The sequence below is a fragment of the Silene latifolia genome, chromosome 3, assembly GCF_048544455.1.
Source record: "Silene latifolia isolate original U9 population chromosome 3, ASM4854445v1, whole genome shotgun sequence".
In the NCBI taxonomy this organism is placed as follows: Eukaryota; Viridiplantae; Streptophyta; class Magnoliopsida; order Caryophyllales; family Caryophyllaceae; genus Silene; species Silene latifolia.
In genome coordinates this window covers 14,975,020-14,994,773 of record NC_133528.1, presented here as the reverse complement: position 1 = coordinate 14,994,773, position 19,754 = coordinate 14,975,020, and the positions used below count along the sequence as shown (strand labels likewise).

The following is a 19,754-nucleotide window of genomic DNA, read 5'->3' as shown; positions in this document are numbered from 1 at the left end:
GGTGGACTTAGATGAACCCAATACTATATAGTATTAGGTTCAAGAAAGTCCATGTCTTACATGTGAGTCCATAAGTTCCCTTTAGAGCCATTGGATGAGGAAGATGGAGGGTTGAGATTGAAAGCAAAAAGGAGGGGATTAAAGCTCATTAAACCCACTCTCTCACTACCTATACTAATTAATCACTAACTCTTCCTAATTAACTACTAATTTAATATACTCCCTCCTATTCTCAATAAATGTCCCATTTGGAGGAGGGCACAAATATTAAGGAATAATGATAAAGAATGAAATGTTAAAGGTAGGGGTAAGATTATAGGAGAGAGGGTGTTATAATTAAGAGGGGTAATTTGATAATGAAATGCTAATGATTCCCTCCTTTTTTACACACCAACTGATTTCCCACCAAAACTAACCAAACTTTGCTGAAATTTTGTTTTTTCATTACACGGTTGCGATATACAGACAGTTTCGCTTACAAATAAAATGACATTATAATTATTACACATTCTATTTTCTAATTAAATTACATAATAAAATTACATTACCTTGAAATAAAATTACAGCACACTTAAAATAAAATTACATTAACTCGGGAAAAAATTACAGCACAGTTAAAATAAAATTACATTAACTCGGGAAAAAATTACAGATCCAACTTGAAAGATCGAAAGAGAAAATTGGACTTCAGATTAACTTCATCTTGATTGGCGTGTCTTAGTTGTTCCATAAGCCAAGTAAACTCAAATTGTCAGTCCAAATGTAAATATCCAACTCACCAACATTGAAATTTGGCACCAAAATTGAAATATGGAGCCAAAATACAAAGAGTGAAATATTTGCGCCAAAACCGAAAATTCAAAAGAGTGCAAAGTTCTTTTGTCTATAAATAGCAGGTGTGAAACAAAAAATTCATTTACTAACTTCAGTCCAAAAAACATCTTTAAAAGATAGAGCTATAAAACAAAAAATTCAGCAACATTCAATGAAGAATCTGACCAACTTAGAAAGATCAAAAATAAATGAAACACTATTGAATAACAGCATAAATGGAAAACCAAGACATGGTATTATCAATGAAGTGGCAGCAAGGTTTTCAGTCGACAGGAAAACAATAACAAGGTTATGGATGGCGGCACAAAAACAGAGAGCATCATCCATACCAGTGAATGTGAGCAGCAAAAAGAAAGGCAGCAAAAAGGAGGGAAGAGCAATTTTAGATGAGGAGAAGCTCAAATCAATTGATCTACTGGATAGGTCAACACAACACTCATTGGCCACGCACTTAGGTGTAAGCCAATCAACCGTTTCAAGATGGGTGATGTCAAAACAAATCAGGTCACACACAAATGCACTCAAACCAGGTTTGACTGATAAAAACAAACTTGCTAGATTAATTTTCAGTCTACAACATTTAGTATATCATGAACACACTAAAAGAATTGTTTTCAAAGATCAAAGCAACATTATTCACATGGATGAGAAATGGTTTTCTAAAACTAAACCTACTACAAGGTTTTATTTGGCTAAAGGTGAAACTGACCCACATAGATGTGTACAATCAAAGAGTTTCATAGAAAAGGTGATGTTTATGTGTGCAGTAGGTAGACCATTATATGGGTCAAATGGTGAATTAATTTTTGGTGGCAAAATAGGAATATGGCCATTTGTTGTTGAAATACCAGCACAACGAAACTCAAAAAATAGAGTAGCAGGAACAATGGAAACCAAGTGTATTGAGTCTATAAACAAGCAAGTAACAAAAGACATGATAATAAATCGTGTGTTGCCAGCTATAAAGGCTAAATGGCCTTCTAATGTTAGTAAACGCATAATCATTCAACAAGATAATGCCCGTCCCCATTTTAGCAATGATGATGTTGATTTTAAAAGGGCAAAGAACATCGATGGATGGATGGCTGATTGAATTGGCCTATCAAACACCCAATTCACCAGATTTGAATGTCTTGGATTTGGGGTTTTTAGGTCAATACAATCTCTCCAACAAAAAAAAAAAAAAAAAGCAATCAAATTGGATGAGTTAATCAAAGAACACAATCAAGGCATATGAAGAACAAGATGCACTAAAGCTGAAGTATGTATGGATAACATTGCAAGCATGTATGGTAGAAGTAATGAAAAAAAAAGGTGGCATAGACTACCCAATTCCACATATGCATAAGACAAAACTAGCAGCAGAAGGTTTATTGCCTGAATATCTTGATGCTAACATTGATTTAGTGAAAGAATGCATACAATATGTACAGAATGTTGGTGATCCAAGCACAATAAGTGAATTAGTTCATTCACTAAGCAGTTTGACAGAGAATGCAGAAAATCAAGCAAGTACCAGTGGCACCAGTAATGAACCAACAGGGGACTATGAACCTGTTGGCACCATTACTGAAGCAGGTGAAAGTAGTAATGACCCAACGTTGGAAAATCCCCCCGTTGGTAGCATTGGTAGTTGGTTCGAAAATTTATGTGCAGGGGAATGAACAAGCAGAATTTAACATCAACAATAAGCATCATTTTGGACTGTTAGAAGTTATCAAAGACTAGATATGTTATCAAAGTCAATTTTTTGCGCAGATCAAGCAAGCAACAAGCAAATCAAACAATCAAGAAGGTCACACTGAAGAACATGTTTTGACTGTATTCAGTTTTAATGTAGAACTTTGCAACTCTTTTGTAATATTCAGTCAGTGACACTAATATGGATATGAACTTCAGAAATGATCAAATGAGTACAATAAGCTTTTGTAAACAAAACTCTTCAATTTTGATGTACATACACAGCCTCATCACTACAAAAGGTGGTGGCATTGTATACGAACATCAAAATTGATAACCAACCAACTACCCTCAACATTAGATCACTGGGTAGATAAAATAAGATGAAACAGAGTATATACGGCCGAAAAAGTTATCATCACAAGTCCATTAAAAAAAAAACAGATCAGGGTAAAAGAAATCAACCTCAAAACGGTTCGTCTTCCTCTGTAGGATCAAAACCAGGCCAATACTTAGAAAGCTCCTTTATAAACCAACTAGTAAGAACTGCATTTTTTCGTACTACCTCCGGATCTAATACCAGATCTGAATTAGAAAGATCGTCATTTTTACATGCAACATCAATTGATTGTTCCTTCGCCTTCTCCTCATACTCATATTCCAATAAAACCCCAAACTGAGGCCAGATTCTACAAAACTCTTCCATAAACCGCATTCTTTGCTTTAGATATCCATGCTTTTCCAACCACTGCTCAATCCCTTCATCAACGATTGTTTCAGGCACGATTGAGGGACATGCAGCAACATCAGACGATCTTTCATCAACTTCTTCATCTTCCATTCCCATCTCACCCTCATTTAGATAGAAATCTTCATAGATCTTCTCCATTTTACGAAGATCAATATAACCAGAAAAAGGTTTAGATTTTTCCATTTTTTTTGAAATTAATCAAAGGCGAAGAAATAAATTTGTGAATCACATCCGTTTTTTTGATGAAGATTAAAAGAGGACATGCAAATTTGATGAAGAAATTAAAACATTTCGCGGATTTGATGAAGAATCAGATCATTTTGATGAAGAAATTAAAGCCGTTCACATATTTGATGAAGAATCAGGTCGTTTTTTTGATCAAGATCAAAAAGGAGATGCAAATTAGATGAAGAATCAGATCAGTGAGCATTTTTGATGAAGAATATGAGAGGATTTGAGAGACGGATGAGAGATAAGGAGGGGATTTGTGAGGCGGATGAGAGAGAGACGGATGAGAGGATTAGGGTTTGGGTTAGTATATATGGCGGGAGCTATTAGGGATTGGGCTGGGTTAATTAGGGGAAGGGGTGATTAATGGGCTTGGGTTAGTATATTAATAGGTTGGGTTAGGGATGGTATGGGTTGTAAATAAATAAAAAAGCAAAGGGTAGAAACGTCATTATTCATGTCCAAAAAAGGCAAATGGGACAGTTATGTGAATAGACGGAAATGGCAAATGGGACATTTATTGAGAATAGGAGGGAGTATATACTTTTCCAAACACCACTTCTCTCTCATATCTCATAATTTCACTCATTTTTTATCTCTCAAAAACCTCTCCTCTCTAAAAAATCAAACAAATTCAAAGACAAAAAAATCAAAAAATTCCCCCCCCCCCCCCCTTTTCTCTCCAACCCAACCCACCGGTACCACCACATCCCCACCCCGCTGCCGCTGTTACCCTTTCCACCGCCAATAACCCACCACCACCACCGCATACCCACACCCACCACCACCACCGAAACTACTCCACACCTACTCCACTCCCGTCGCAAAAACCGCCACACACCACCACAACACCTCACGACATCAACAACAACACCTTACGACATCAACAACAACACCACCACCGCCTCACGTCACCCCTACACTTACCGACCATCACGACAACCCAACAACCATCATCGTCAATCTCACTCCCGCGCCCTCAACCACCCTCCTTTTTCTCGGCCACCAACCCAGAACCGCACCTCCCGCCAACAGCCTCCTCCACCTCCCGCCAACAGCTTCCCCCAATACCGCAACCACCACCAAGAACGAGCATTAAACACCAACCACTTACGACCCACACCCTCACCCCTCACCGAAACAACCACACACCCACCCACCCCAACCTCCTCACGACCTCTCCCCCACCCCCACCCCAGATCCGCCACCTCCCCAACATCACCACTCCCTCACCCTAACGCACACCACAACAATCATTCACCTTCCTTCGTCGTCGTCCTCTGCTTGTATCGTTTGTTTTGGGTGGTTATAGGGTCAGATGGCGGTGGTTGTTGGCGTTTAAGATAGTTTTTTTTTTTTTTTTTTTTAGAGTTTTGATGGTGTCGATGGTTTTAGTTTTGTACTTTTGTTGTGTCTTGTTTTTCTTTTCTTGTTTTGTGTTTTCCTTTTTAAGTTTTCCTGTTTTTTTTTTTTTTTTTTTTTTTAAAAGCTTTAGTTTTGATTGTTGGTTTCTCATTATTTTTAAAAATTTAGAGTTTAGATTTTCTTTACAAATTTCGTTTTTTTAAAAGGTACTTTTATTTTAATGTTAGATCTATAAATATTGGTGGTGACCGGGTGTTGTGTTTTTTTTTCCATTATTTTTTAAATTTTAGATTTAAGTTAAACCTAGTGATCTAAAGTTACACTTTTTGTTGTTAGAATTACACTTTTTGTTGTTAGAATTACACTTTTTTCTGTTAGAATTACACTTTTTTTCTATTAAAATTACACTTTTCTCCATTAAAATTACACTTTTTTTTGGTAGAATAACACTTTTTTCGGCTAAAATTACACTTTTTGTTGTTAGAATTACACTTTTTTCTGTTAGAATTACACTTTTTTCTGTTAAAATTACACTTTTCTTCATTAAAATTACACTTTTTTCTTTTAAAATTATACTTTTTTTTTGCTAATAACACTTGTTTCGGCTAAAATTATACTTTTTGTTGTTAGAATTACACTTTTTTCTGTTAGAATTACACTTTTTTCTGTTAAAATTACACTTTTCTTCATTAAAATTACACTTTTTTCTGTTAAAATTATACTTTTTTCTGATAGAATAACACTTTTTCTGCTAAAATTACTCTTTTTGTTGTTGTTAGAATTACACTTTTTTCTGTTAAAATTACACTTTTCTCCGCTAAAATTACACTTTTTTCTGTTAAAATTATACTTTTTTCTGCTAGAATAACACTTTTTTGGGCTAAAATTACACTTTTTCTGCTAGAATTACACTTACTACTATTGGACTAATGTTACACTCTTCATGGACTTGGTCATATTCTCATATTCTCATTAGACTAATGTTACATTCTCAATGGACTAAAATTACATTCTCAGTGGACTGAAATTATACTTTTCTGGACTAAAATTACACTTTTCTGGACTAAAATTACATTCTCTTTGACTAAAAATAACAATCTCATTGGACTGAAATTACACTTACCTGGACTAATTTAACACTTTTTGTCATTAAAATAACACTCGTAAAATGCTAAATTACAATAACTTGTGATAAAATTACAAAAATTCAAAATATTATTCGTTAAAATCACTCGGAAAAGATTGAAGTTAAACTTGTAAAACGCTAAATTCTCGAAAATATTCACTAAAATAACACTTTTTGTCATTAAAATAACACTCGTAAAATGCTAAATTACAATAACTTGTGATAAAATTACAAAAATTCAAAATATTATTCGTTAAAATCACTCGGAAAAGATTGAAGTAAAACTTGTAAAACGCTAAATTCTCGAAAATATTCCTTAAAATTACACTTTTTGCTGTTAGAATTACACTCGTAAAATCCTAAAATGTCGAAAACTTGTCTCGAAAAAAAAAACGAAAAAAACCGAAACAGGAAAAATGTTAACAAAATTTTCATAAACTTTGAAGTATAAGACAAAATATGGTGTTAATTGTGTATGATAATGAATTAGTGAATGTATTATTAAAACTAGAGAGAGAAGTGAATTAATTAGTGTTAAGTGTGTTTTTTGCTTTCAATCTCAACCTTCCACCATGCATGATCCAAGGGTTGTGGGAGGGACTTATGGACTCAAAAGATATAAGGGACTTATTTGAACTTGACACTATATATATATTGCAGCAGGAGCTGATAACCAGGCCAACACCCTTTTTATGACAGGCACAATTCAAGCCAGTGACACCACTCAGGCAACCTCAACTACCAGTCCAACTTCACCAGGCCACAAGAGCAGCAGCCAGGCTAGCCACCAGCAGCCACCTTGGCCAGCTGAATCCTTGTTCAACTAGTCACAAATTAATCCTAAGGAGCCAGGCCAAATTCCTAAAGCATTACACCAAAAATCAGACTGAAAAGATAAGTTGCAGGGGGGTAAATCAGATAAAGTAAAGTTGCCATTTTTGGCCAAACAAGGGAAAACTCTCAACAAAGAAGAACTTGGCCTATTCAGCACTCATTTTATAGAGCCTTGAGCCATATAAGATGCCTGCACTAAAGCCATTTGACCCACAACAACCAAATACAAAGATTTCAAAACTGACAACATGTCACTATCAACCTGCAGCTCTTTTGTTCTTGTTCAGTTTGCCTTAATTTCCTTTGTATCCGTTGTAAAATAAGTCCACTACTCTTGTTTGCTTCCTAAGTTTAATCCTGGCCCTTAGATGGAGTTGTCTAGGGTTTATCATGTACTGAACATTGCACAGAAAGGCCTATATAAGGACCCTTTCTCAGTCTGTTGTACTCAGACTTTGATTAATGAAAAACCTTGAGATTTCTCTCAAAATATTGCAAAATCTTTTAACTTTGCTGAGTCTTAGTTATAAGTCAGACTTAATATCTTCTTGTGCTTGCTTAGAAGGTGATTAAGGATCTGTGGTGCTACTTAGAATAGGTCTGTGCTTGCTTGAGCTATTTTAAGTGCATTGTCTGGTTAAGTTTGGATTGATTCTGTGCTTGCTTGAACAATTCATTCTTAATCCTCCTAAATTATTAAGTTTAATCTCTGTGCTTGCTTGAGAGTAAATTTGATAATTATATCCTCCTTTGTGTCCAGAAAACATCACAAAACAGTCACAAGAGTCTTCTAAGGAAACTGTCTGAGAATTCTGTTGTTTCAGTCTGGTTTTCTATTTATTAAAATTACTTGGAGTGTGTGTAAAATCCTGAGAATTGGCACAGTTTTAGTTTACCCTCTTAACTAAATTACCACCAAGTTTCATGAATTTTCAAGGTCATTTACTATTTTTATAAAAAATCCCCAAGTTTATTGCATTCCCTGAAAATTGCTCTTTTGCCTGTTTCAGGATTTGTCCCATTTGTGCTTATCCCCATAGTTTACACTGCAAATTCTGGTTATCAGAGCTTAGGTCCATAACACAATCCTATCTTGTGTTAGTCCTGAGTGAGAGAGAGGTCAGTTCATTTTCCCAGCTACATCAAAACTACAAAATAACCCAATGAGTGAGGAGAGGTTAGCAGGAATGGAAGCAAAGATGGATCAGTTAACCAACCTGGTTAATGTGACCCTGGAAGCTGTGAACACTGTGATGGCAAACATTCCCACTCCAGAGAGAGGAAGACCACCACCCTACAGAGGAAGGGGCAGGGGTAGAGGTATTCTTGGAGCAGGAAGAGGCCAACCACACCATCAGAATGAAGAGGAACTCAACTCAGATTCAGAAGAATCCATGATGGAAGAAGGTAACTACTTGGCTAGAGATAAGGATGTTAAGGTAGAAATCCCTGATTTCCATGGTAGTTTAAATCCTGAGGACTTGTTAGACTGGCTTAGATCTATTGAGAGAGTCTTTGAGTTTAAAAATTATGATGACAGAAAAGCTTTTAAGGTTGCTATTTTAAAACTCAAGGGCTATGCATCTCTTTGGTATGAGAATATGAAACACCAAAGGATTAGAGATGGTAAGGAACCAGTTAGGTCTTGGCTTAAGTTAAAAAAGAAGTTAAAGGAGAAATTCATAGCTAAAGACTATACTCGGGATATTTTTATTAAGTCGACTCAGTTGAGACAAGAGCGATTAATCGTTGAGGCCTACCTTAGGAGCTTTGAACAACTAACCCTACAATGTGAGGTCACTGAAAAACCTGAGCAAAAGATTGCTAGGTTCATTGAGGGTTTGGACCCTAAGATAGCTGGCAAAGTAAGAATGCAACAAGTCTGGTCATTTGATGAGGCAGTTAACCTAGCCTTAAGAATTGAGAAGCTAGGGAAGGTGAAGCTGAACACCCAAATTTCCCACCAGAACAACTTTCAAACCCTATACTGGTGTCAAAATGACTGAGGTACCTAAACCAGCTACCCAACCAACAGTAGACAAAGGGAAGGCACCCATGTACCCCAGAACCAACCCACCTTTATCCAGGGATAAGATCAAATGCTTCCAATGCCAGGGCTTTGGCCATTTTAAGAAGGACTGTCCTTCTAACAGAGCTCTCACAGCTATGGAGATTGAGGAATGGGAAAGGGAAGGTCTAGTTGAGTATGAGGAAGAAGAGACACTGGTTCCAACAGGGATGGAAACTGAGAGGGAAACTGATCAAGGACAAGTTGTGGCTCACCCTGACACAGGGCACAATTTGGTCCTATGGAGGGTTATGCACTCTCAACCAGCTCCCCTAGAAGCTGATCAGAGATCCATGATATTCAGGAGTAGGTGCACTGTCCAAGGGAGAGTGTGTAATTTGATCATTGATGGGGGTAGCTGTACCAATGTAGCTTCCACCATCATGGTTAGCAAACTGAGCTTGCCTACTCAGGAGCACCCCAACCCATACAAACTGAGATGGTTAAGCAAAGGATCTGAAGTGAGAGTTGACAAGCAGTGCATTGTTCCTTTTTCAATTGGGAAGGTATACAAGGATGAAGTGCTGTGTGATGTGGTTCCTATGGATGCCTGCCATCTACTGCTAGGGAGACCATGGGAGTTTGACAGGAATACCACTCACCAGGGAAAGGAAAATGTCTATGTTTTCAAGCATAATGGAAAGAGAGTCACTCTGACTCCCTTACCACCAAACCAGAGGGGTTATGGAAGTCCTAACATGCCTGAGGAGGTTAATGGAGTACTATTTCTATCTGAGGCAGCTATGATCAAGGAGCTGAGGCAAGAGCAACCTGTGTTGTTTCTCCTATCAAGGGAGACCAACACTGAATGGAACAAAGATGTACCTGCAGAGGTTCAACCCCTAATTAAGAAGTATAAGGAGGTTTTTCCAGCTGAGTTGCCTAGTGGATTGCCACCCCTGAGAGGCATTGAGCATCACATAGACCTTGTACCTGGTTCTGTGCTTCCCAATAGACCAGCTTACAGGTGTGATCCCACAACAACTAAGGAGCTACAACATCAGATTGAAGAATTAATGACAAAGGGATTTGTAAGGGAATCATTGAGCCCCTGTGCAGTACCTGCCTTACTAGTGCCCAAGAAAGATGGAAGTTGGAGAATGTGTACTGATAGCAGAGCTATAAACAACATCACGAGTCAAGTCTGATTCCCTATTCCAAGGCTAGATGACATGTTGGATGAGCTCGGTGGGGCTCGGTCTTTTCAAAAATAGATCTCGAGGCAAGGGTATCATCGGTGAGAATAAGAGAAGGTGATGAATGGAAGACACTTTCAAAACCAAACATGGCCTGTATGAGTGGCTTGTCATGCCATTTGGCTTGTCTAATGCTCCAAGCACCTTCATGAGGCTCATGATCAAGTCTTGAGGCCCTGCCTTGAAAAAGTTTGCTTTAGTATACTTTGATGACATACTCATTTACGCAGAGTCAATCTGAACATGTGTTACATTTGGAAGTGATTTTTAAAATACTCAGGGAACAGAAGTTGTATGGGAAGCTTGAGAAATGTACCTTCATGGTCAATGAGGTAGCATTTCTGGGATATATTATATCAGGAAGAGGGATTTCCGTTGATCAGGAGAAGATTCAGGCTATGCAAACTTGGCCAGTCCCACAAACAATCACAGAAGTAAGGGGATTTCATGGCCTGGCATCTTTCTACAGAAGGTTCATTAAGAATTTCAGCTCAATTGTTGCACCAATTACTGAGTGTATGAGAAAGGGGACTTCCAATGGACTGAAACTGCTCAGCAGTCCTTTGAGAAGATCAAAAAGTTAATGTGTGAGACTCCCATTCTCAAGCTGCCTGACTTTGAGCAACTATTTGAGGTGGAGTGTGATGCCAGTGGGGTTGGAATAGGAGCTGTCCTAATCCAAGGCCAGAGACCAGTGGCCTATTTCAGTGAGAGGTTGAATGGAGCCAAGCTGAAATATTCAACTTATGACAAAGAGTTCTATGCAATCATAAGGGCTCTTACACATTGGAGTCACTACTTGAAACCTAAGCCATTTGTGTTGCATTCTGATCATGAGGCCCTGAAATACATCAATGGCCAACACAAGCTGAGCCATAGGCATGCTAAGTGGGTAGAATTCCTGCAAGCCTTTAACTTTTCAAGCAAATATAAAGAGGGGAAGCAGAATGTGGTAGCTGATGCCCTATCTAGGAGGCATTCTTTGTTGACTGTCATTAGTAATAAGGTCCTTGGGTTTGAATTCATGAAGGAGATGTATAAGGAGGACCCTGACTTCTCTGAGGAGTGGATTGTTCTCACAGAAGGAGGCTCAACTCAGAGTAAGAAATATATGCTACAAGAAGGGTTTTTGTTTCATGGTAATAGGTTGTGTGTGCCAAGGGGATCCTACAGGATTTGCGATCGGGAAGTCCATTCAGGAGGGTTAGGGGGACATTTTGGTGTTCAGAAAACCCTAGATATCTTACAAGACCAATTTTATTGGCCTAGAATGATGGGTGATGTTCAGGCAGTCCTTAGAAGGTGTTCAACATGTCAGAAAGGCAAGAGTTCCTTCCAAGCAGGACCCTACACCCCACTGCCTGTCCCTGATAAACCTTGGGAAGGTGTGAGCCTTGATTTCATTGTGGCATTACCAAGGACACAGAGAGGTAAAGACTCAATCATGGTGGTTGTGGATAGGTTCAGTAAGATGGCTCACTTCATAGCCTGCAAGAAGACTGAGGATGCTGCTAGTGTTGCTGAGCTATACCTTAAGGAGATTGTGAGACTCCATGGGGTTCCTATGACAATTGTATCTGACAGGGACACAAAATTTATGAGCTGCTTTTGGAAAACCCTATGGAAGCTGCTAAAGATAAAGCTTTTGTTCAGTACCTCTCATCACCCACAGACAGATGGGCAAACTGAGGTCACTAACAAAACTTTGGGGAGAATTTTAAGGTGCCTAGTTAGCAAAACCTTGAAGGATTGGGATTTAAAGCTAGCTGCAGCTGAATTTGCATTCAACAGAGCACCATCTCTCGCAACGGTTACATCCTTTTGAGATAGTCTATGGGGTTAATCCACTTATGCCCTTGGACTTATCTTCTGTCCCAAAGGAAGAGATCATCCCGATGCCAAGAGAACAATGAACAACTCTACTGAAGTTGCATGAAAAACTGTGAGAAAGCAAATTGAAAGGTCCAACGAGTTGTATAAAAAACAATCCAAGAAGCCTAGGAAAAAGAAGGAATTTGAGGCAGGAGATATGGTTTGGTTGCACCTCAGGAAGGAAAGATTCCCCTCCAAAAGAAAGAACAAGCTTATGCCTAGAGCAGATGGGCCATTTGAAGTCTTGGAAAGAATTGGTCCAAATGCTTATAAAATTGACTTGCCGAGGGAATATGGGGTTCATGGCACATTCAATGTGGGTGATCTAAGTCCATTCTATGAAGATTCTGAGGGAGAGGAGGATCCAGGCTTGAGGGCAAGCCCTGTTCAACAAGGGGGTTGCGGCGGAGCGATAACCAGGCCAACACCCTTTTTATGACAGCACAATTCAAGCCGGTGACACCACTCGAGCAACCTCAACTACCGGTCCAACTTCACCGAGCCACAAGAGCGGCGGCCGGGCTAGCCACCAGCAGCCACCTTGGCCAGCTGAATCCTTGTTCAACTAGTCACAAATTAATCCTAAGGAGCCAGGCCAAATTCCTAAAGCATTACACCAAAAATCGGGGCGAAAAGATAAGTTGCGGGGGTAAATCGGATAAAGTAAAGTTGCCATTTTTGGCCAAACAAGGGAAAACTCTCAACAAAGAAGAACTTGGCCTATTCAAAGACTCATTTTATAGAGCCTTGAGCCATATAAGATGCCTGCACTAAAGCCATTTGACCCACAACAACCAGACCAAAGATTTCAAAGAACTGACAACATGTCACTATCAACTGCCAGCTCTTTTGTTCTTGTTCAGTTTGCCTTAATTTCCTTTGTATCCGTTGTAAAATAAGTCCACTACTCTTGTTTGCTTCCTAAGTTTAATCCTGGCCCTTAGATGGAGTTGTCTAGGGTTTATCATGTACTGAACATTGCACAGAAAGGCCTATATAAGGACCCTTTCTCAGTCTGTTGTACTCAGACTTTGATTAATGAAAAACCTTGAGATTTCTCTCAAAATATTGCAAAATCTTTTAACTTTGCTGAGTCTTAGTTATAAGTCAGACTTAATATCTTCTTGTGCTTGCTTAGAAGGTGATTAAGGATCTGTGGTGCTACTTAGAATAGGTCTGTGCTTGCTTGAGCTATTTTAAGTGCATTGTCAGTTAAGTTTGGATTGATTAAATGCTTGCTTGAACAATTCATTCTTAATCCTCCTAAATTATTAAGTTTAATCTCTGTGCTTGCTTGAGAGTAAATTTGATAATTATATCCTCCTTTGTGTCCAGAAAACATCACAAAACAGTCACAAGAGTCTTCTAAGGAAACTGTCTGAGAATTCAGTTGTTTCAGTCTGGTTTTCTATTTATTAAAATTACTTGGAGTGTGTGTAAAATCCTGAGAATTGGCACAGTTTTAGTTTACCCTCTTAACTAAATTACCACCAAGTTTCATGAATTTTCAAGGTCATTTACTATTTTTATAAAAAATCCCCAAGTTTATTGCATTCCCTGAAAATTGCTCTTTTGCCTGTTTCAGGATTTGTCCCATTTGTGCTTATCCCCATAGTTTACACTCGCATATATATATATATATATATATATATATATATATATATATATATATATATATATATATATATATATAGAGAGAGAGAGAGAGAAGAGTTCTAATAAGTCCACAAATTTGGTTGAGTCCATAAGTCCTCCTCTCTACCATTTGATCTTACAAGATGAATGATTGAGATTAAAACAAAAAAAAACATTCACCCAACATGCAATTAATGCTTTGTCTCTCATAATTTCAATTACCAATTTTTCTAATCAATTACTTTCTCTTTCTTATCAACTAATTTATTATATTAATATATTATCATTTATATTTCATTTATCAAAATATAAGATTTAAAAAACGAAATTTCATACCCGCGTAAAATAAAAACGGGTTCGTAAAAGACTCCATAAATCTTCATCCGGACTCCGATTAAGGCGAAACAAAATCCTAAATTTATTATTTTTTCGAGCCCGACGCAATGGTAATATTTTCATATACCGTTGAATTTTCGAAATTTTGAGTACTGCTAATTACTCGGAAGTTACACCGTATTTGCTTGAAAATAAAAACATACCCGCTTGAAGTTACACTATTTGTACTTGAACCTACTTAATTAATTTACTTATATAATTAATTGGAGTCCGAATAAGAGGTGAGAGTGGTGGGACGGACTAAAGTTATACACTTACTTTATTAAAGTTATACACGTCACCTGTTAAAGTTACACCTTCAATAATTCAAATTAGATAAACATGTGTTAAAGTTACACAAATTCAAATTTTATATACACAAAATGACCTTAAATGACTAAAGTTTCACCCGTCAAGGATAAAAGTTACACTCCCAAAGCACTAAAGTTACATTCGTAAATCAATAAAGTTACATAAACATGTGCTAAAATTATAAAAATTCAAATTAATATATTCAAAATTTTATATACAAAATTACCTTAAAAGATTAAAGTTACACTCGTGAAAAATTAAAGTTATACTCATAAAGCACTAAAGTTACACTCATGAAGTACTAAAGTTACATAAACTTGTGCTAAAATTACAAACATTCAAATTACTAATATTCAAATTTGTATATACAAAATGACCTTACAAAATTAAAGTTACACTCGTAAAAGATTAAAGTTACACACCTAAAGTACTAAAGTTACACTCGTAAAGTACTAAAGTTACACCCTTACAAAACTGAAGTTACATGATATACAAACATTCAAATTACTAATATTCAAATTACTAATATTCAAATTTGTATATACAAAATGACCTTACAAAATTAAAGTTACACTCGTAAAAGATTAAAGTTACACACCTAAAGTACTAAAGTTACACTCGTAAAGTACTAAAGTTACATCCTTACAAAACTGAAGTTACATGATATACAACTGAAGTTACACACTATATACCTGAAGTTACACTCTTACAAAAATAAAGTTACGACACTATATAATTGAAATTACAACCTTGATTGTCAATCATCAATCCAAATCTCACATCTTCATCGTCATTCTATAACACCAAAGACTCATCAACATCTTCATCGTCAATTTATATCGCCAAAGACTTATCATCATCATCATCATCATCATCATCATCATCATCGTCGTCACCATCAACATCATCATAAAAAAAACTAAAATTAATTATTAAAAAATGTAGATATAATTCATCAAAAAAAACTATCATACAAATCAATATATTTCAAATTATCAAATCATTTTAAATAACTAAGCAACGAATTCAACAAAATCCAACAAAAATTTAACAAGAAAATATAAGTATATTAGTACGTTCAAAATAAATCTAGCCACTAATAATATGATAGTACTCTCATATTCAATTAGAGTAAAAAAAAAGTAAAATAATTGTTTTATAATCTGAATTTTTCATTTCCGCGTAAAATAAAAGCGGTTTCATAAAATGCTTCGTAAATTTTCATACGGACTCCGATTAAGGCGAAACAAAATTCTAAATTTATTATTTTTTCGAGCCCGTTGCAATGGTACTATTTTTGTGTACCATTAAGATTTCGAATTTTTAGTACTGGTCGGTAATTTTTTTTTTTCGAATTTAAAAAACCCTAAATCACAATATGACTAATTTTTTCCCAATTTAAAAAACCCTAAATCAAAATAACGGAGGGAAACACTCAAAAATAGAGAGAAAATGAATTAAGAACTTACATTAAACTAGATAGACGATGGAGGATATGGTGCTCGTCGATGGCAAACAACGTCTAATTAATTAGTTGAGTTGTGTTTCTTTTTATTTAGAGATTTGTTAGATTGAATCAAGAGAAAAAATCGTGTACAAATTGAGAAATTTGGATAAAGCACAATTTTTAGAGAGAGATAAAGAGAAGTAGGGAGAAAATCATTTGGCAGATGAATGAATATGGGAGGATTTTTTTTTTTATTATTATTCTTTAAAAATGGGAGTTAATAGGAGACATTGTCATTGGTAATTACATGTATGGGGAAGTGGGGTATGAAGGGTGTTAAAAAACATGATTAGTTAGTTGGGTGGTATTTTTTTTGATTTAATCTTAGCCCTCCATTAAACTTAATCCAATGGCTAGTATTAGGACTTAGGGACTCAACATAAAAGGTAGGACTTATAGGATCCTATTTCTATATATATATATATATATATATATATATATATATATATATATATATATATATATATATATATATATATATATATATATATATATATATATAGAGAGAGAGAGAGAGAGAGAGAGATTGAATTTGGTGATTTTGGTTCTTATGGTGAGTTGTGAGTTGGGGGAATCTCAACCACTAGATTATATTAGAGATGAGTGGCTAAGATCAAATCTTACATGTCATATAAAACCATTGTCATTTACTTATTTTCTCTTTTTTCTAATGTTACTTTTTTTTTTTACTTTAATTTTTTCTCTCTTTTTTTTACCTAGTGTTATTATGCTTTTTTTTACCACTTTGATTTTTGTTTTCTCTTATGTTTTTCTTTAATTTACTCATTATGTTACCTTTTTTTCTTTTTCTTTTTGTACCGGATTTTTTTTTACTTGAATTTTTTTCTCTTATTTTTTACCTCGTGTTATTATGCTGTTATTGTGCTTTTTTTTACTTTGATTTTTTTAGGACTTTGATTTTTTTTCTCTCTTTTTTTTTTACCACATGTTATTGTGCTGTTATTGTTATTCCACTGTTATTGTGATGTTATTCTGCTGTTACTTTGATTTTTTTTACGACTTTGATTTTTTTTTTCTTTTTTTACCACGTGTTATTGTGCTGTTATTCTATTGTTATTCTGCTGTTATTGTGATGTTATTCTGCTGTTACTTTGATTTTTTTTTACGATTTTGATTTTTTTTTCCCTTTTTTTTACCACATGTTATTGTGCTGTTATTCTACTGTTATTCTGCTATTATTGTGATGTTATTCCGGTGTCACTTTGATTTTTTTACTACTTTGATTTTTTTACTCTTTTTTTTACCGCATGTTATTGTGCCGTTATTCTGATGTTATTCCGGTCCCACTTTGATTTTTTTTACGACTTTGATTTTTTTTCCTTTTTTTTTTTTACCCCGTGTTATTGTGCTGTTATTCTACTGTTATTCTGCTGTTATTGTGATGTTATTCCAGTGTCACTTTGATTTTTTTTTTACTACTTTGATTTTTTTCCTCTTTTTTTACCGCTTGTTATTGTGATGTTATTCTGGTGTTATTGTAATGTTATTCCTGCCCAATAAATGACAAAAGACACCAAGTCAATGTTTTTTGCGTTTAATTTTGTAGGTATGAGTTCGTGAATGAAAGGAAGATCGTCTAAGCAAGATGGATCGAGGCAAACCAAGTAAAGCGGGTCTAAGTAACAAATTGAACAAATTTTGAGGAAATGTACGAGATCCAAAACAAAAGACAGACCAAGGTCATTGACCTGATCCCTTCACCATACCAAATGCTGCCATTTCTTTGTCATTGTCCTATTCATGATCTAACCAAAAATAGTGATGTGGGATGCAAGAAAACTAGCTTTGCACCTGATAGATAACTAAATGCAAAAGCAGCGACTGTCAATTAAATTAAAACTAGCTTAATAAACCATTATTATGTAGCAAACCAACATAATATGCGCGTATACAACCTGAAAATAGCCAACATTAACGGACCTACCCTAAACTAGCTATAAATAACTAAGTGCAAAGAAAGCCATTTCTGCAAAAGAGCCGAGATTCCTCCGGAATTCCAGCAAAGATGAAGGAAGCTGCCCCTATTATGAACCAGACAGTGAAATTAAGAGGTATCAAACCGCATGAATCAACTAATTTCCTGGGATTGATAATAGTATATACTATCAAGCACAATATGCAGATGATTATGCCACTACCACTGAGGTATTGTCTGGTACTGTATTTTATCTTCTTCGAACAATGGCACATTTTCTACGGCAAAAGTAAGGGCTTCACTTCGAGTATTCAGGACTTCTCGGGCTCTAAAAATCTTAATAAACGACTCACTCTGCAGCAAGTATTGAGTCTTATATCAATCAGAAGACAGTATCATACAGTTTCAGCCAACCCGCAACGAGCAACTAACAAGGCTCAATTCCGAACCCGACTCCATCAATTGGACTAATACGACTTGGTGGTTGCTATGTTAGTACTTTTGATTTTCTATGAACAATAATTAAAGCTACCCTAAAGCTACTCTACCGCTCCTCCCATTTTCCCGTTCTCTGCCTCTATCCAGAACAAAAACCAATATCGAGACCCCCCTCTAATTTGGGGTTTTGTTGTATTTATATGGGGAGTATTAGTAAGGGCAATTAAGTAACTTTCCAATGTAAAGAAATAAGACCATTGGGAACAAAACAAAAGATCCCAGCAAAGCCCAACATTTACGCATCACGGACTTCATAGAAGAAAAGTCAAAAAAATGAGATACGCCGGCCGAGTTAGAAATGCACCGGCTGAAGTCCAATTGAACCTTGCCTGACGACGTTGCACCGGACGGAGCCCAACACTGATCCCATTCCTTCACTTCAGTTCTTTATTTCAATCAAATTATTTGGAGCAGTACCTTGGCTACTTCTGATGCGGTTTCGGGTCTTCAATGGTGGCGTTGCAAGGAGAAGGGGCGGCTGCTTGTGGTGGTGCGTGAATTAGGCAGCGGAGATGGGTTGTTGGTGGTGAACACGAGCGTATTAATTACTTCGTTAATCCAATTACAAACTTCTCAGGTTTTTCGGCCGAAAGAATAGATGGCGTATCTTCTCATTGTGTTAGCTGTTATTATATATGGTTCAATCTCAGCCATCTATTTTCTTATATTTAATGGTTGAGATTTTTCAAACTCACAACTCACCGTAAGAACCAAACTCACGAGATCCCAACTTTCAAAGTAAAAAGCTAAAATGATAAGAATTTTAATACAGTTGTAGACCAGTCAAACGAGTTGGATGGGTCAGCTGCTGAGGCGGTTCATACATGTTAAACTCGAATACGGGTCAGACTACAAAATTTAGATAATTACCACATGACTTTGATGCAAGGTTTGCTAGACCACTCAAACGGGTTGGATGGGTCGGCTGCTGAGGCGGTTCATACATGTTAAACTCGAATACGAGTCAGACTAAATATGGGTGGGCTTATACGGGTCACGGGTCGAGGTAGAATCAGAATACATGTCAAAATATAGATTCGTATGGTATATTTTATTTGTCAAAAGCAATCATATTCAATAATAATAATATTATAATTAATATTACTTACCATACTTATAGTGAAGAATTTATAAATATTATATTAATTTAATAAAATATATAAACTTGATTTTTCAATTATTTTTGTAATTTAAAATATTTAAAATAATAATAATTTCTAATTATTCTTCAAATATAACATATAACAATTAATATTGAGTTAGTCAGGCCTGTATTTAACTCATTAATTATTTATTCTACGAAGGAAAACTTACATTTTCCAGATGCAAAAAAAACTACATTTGTACAAGCTCACTTACAAATAGAACACTATTTAGTTACTCGTGCATAGCGATTATAACTTTTATATACACAAATCATAAAAAAAAAAAAGGTTAATTTATTTGTATATACTCATATTCTAAAAAAAATATTTTAATGTATTTGTATATACTCACATTCTCACGAGAAAACTAATGTTAAGAAAGTAAACATAAC

At 35.9% G+C, this 19,754-nt stretch overlaps 2 protein-coding genes across 2 annotated transcripts; both read left to right on the top strand.

Moving 5' to 3' along the window:
* Positions 1–985: 985 nt before the first annotated feature.
* Positions 986–1,927, top strand: LOC141648717 (uncharacterized). The gene has a single exon (XM_074457437.1). The coding sequence runs from the start codon at positions 986–988 to the stop codon at positions 1,925–1,927; it is 942 nt and encodes a 313-aa protein (XP_074313538.1).
* A 6,054-nt stretch (positions 1,928–7,981) lies between these two features.
* LOC141648716 (uncharacterized) lies at positions 7,982–10,666 on the top strand. The gene is made up of 3 exons (XM_074457436.1): positions 7,982–8,755; positions 8,934–10,028; positions 10,313–10,666. Exons 1-3 carry the CDS (start codon positions 7,982–7,984, stop codon positions 10,664–10,666), a joined length of 2,223 nt encoding a protein of 740 aa, XP_074313537.1.
* Positions 10,667–19,754: the final 9,088 nt, after the last annotated feature.

Excerpts from the sequence above, each read along its gene's own strand:
- LOC141648716 (XM_074457436.1), top strand. The coding sequence starts at position 7,982 with ATGAGTGAGGAGAGGTTAGCAGGAATGGAAGCAAAGATGGATCAGTTA. Across the intron at positions 8,756-8,933 it reads GAATTGAGAAGCTAGGGAAG|GGCTTTGGCCATTTTAAGAA; the intron begins GTGAAGCTGAAC and ends TTCCAATGCCAG. Across the intron at positions 10,029-10,312 it reads TAAACAACATCACGAGTCAA|AGTCAATCTGAACATGTGTT; the intron begins GTCTGATTCCCT and ends TCATTTACGCAG.
- LOC141648717 (XM_074457437.1), top strand. The coding sequence starts at position 986 with ATGAAGAATCTGACCAACTTAGAAAGATCAAAAATAAATGAAACACTA.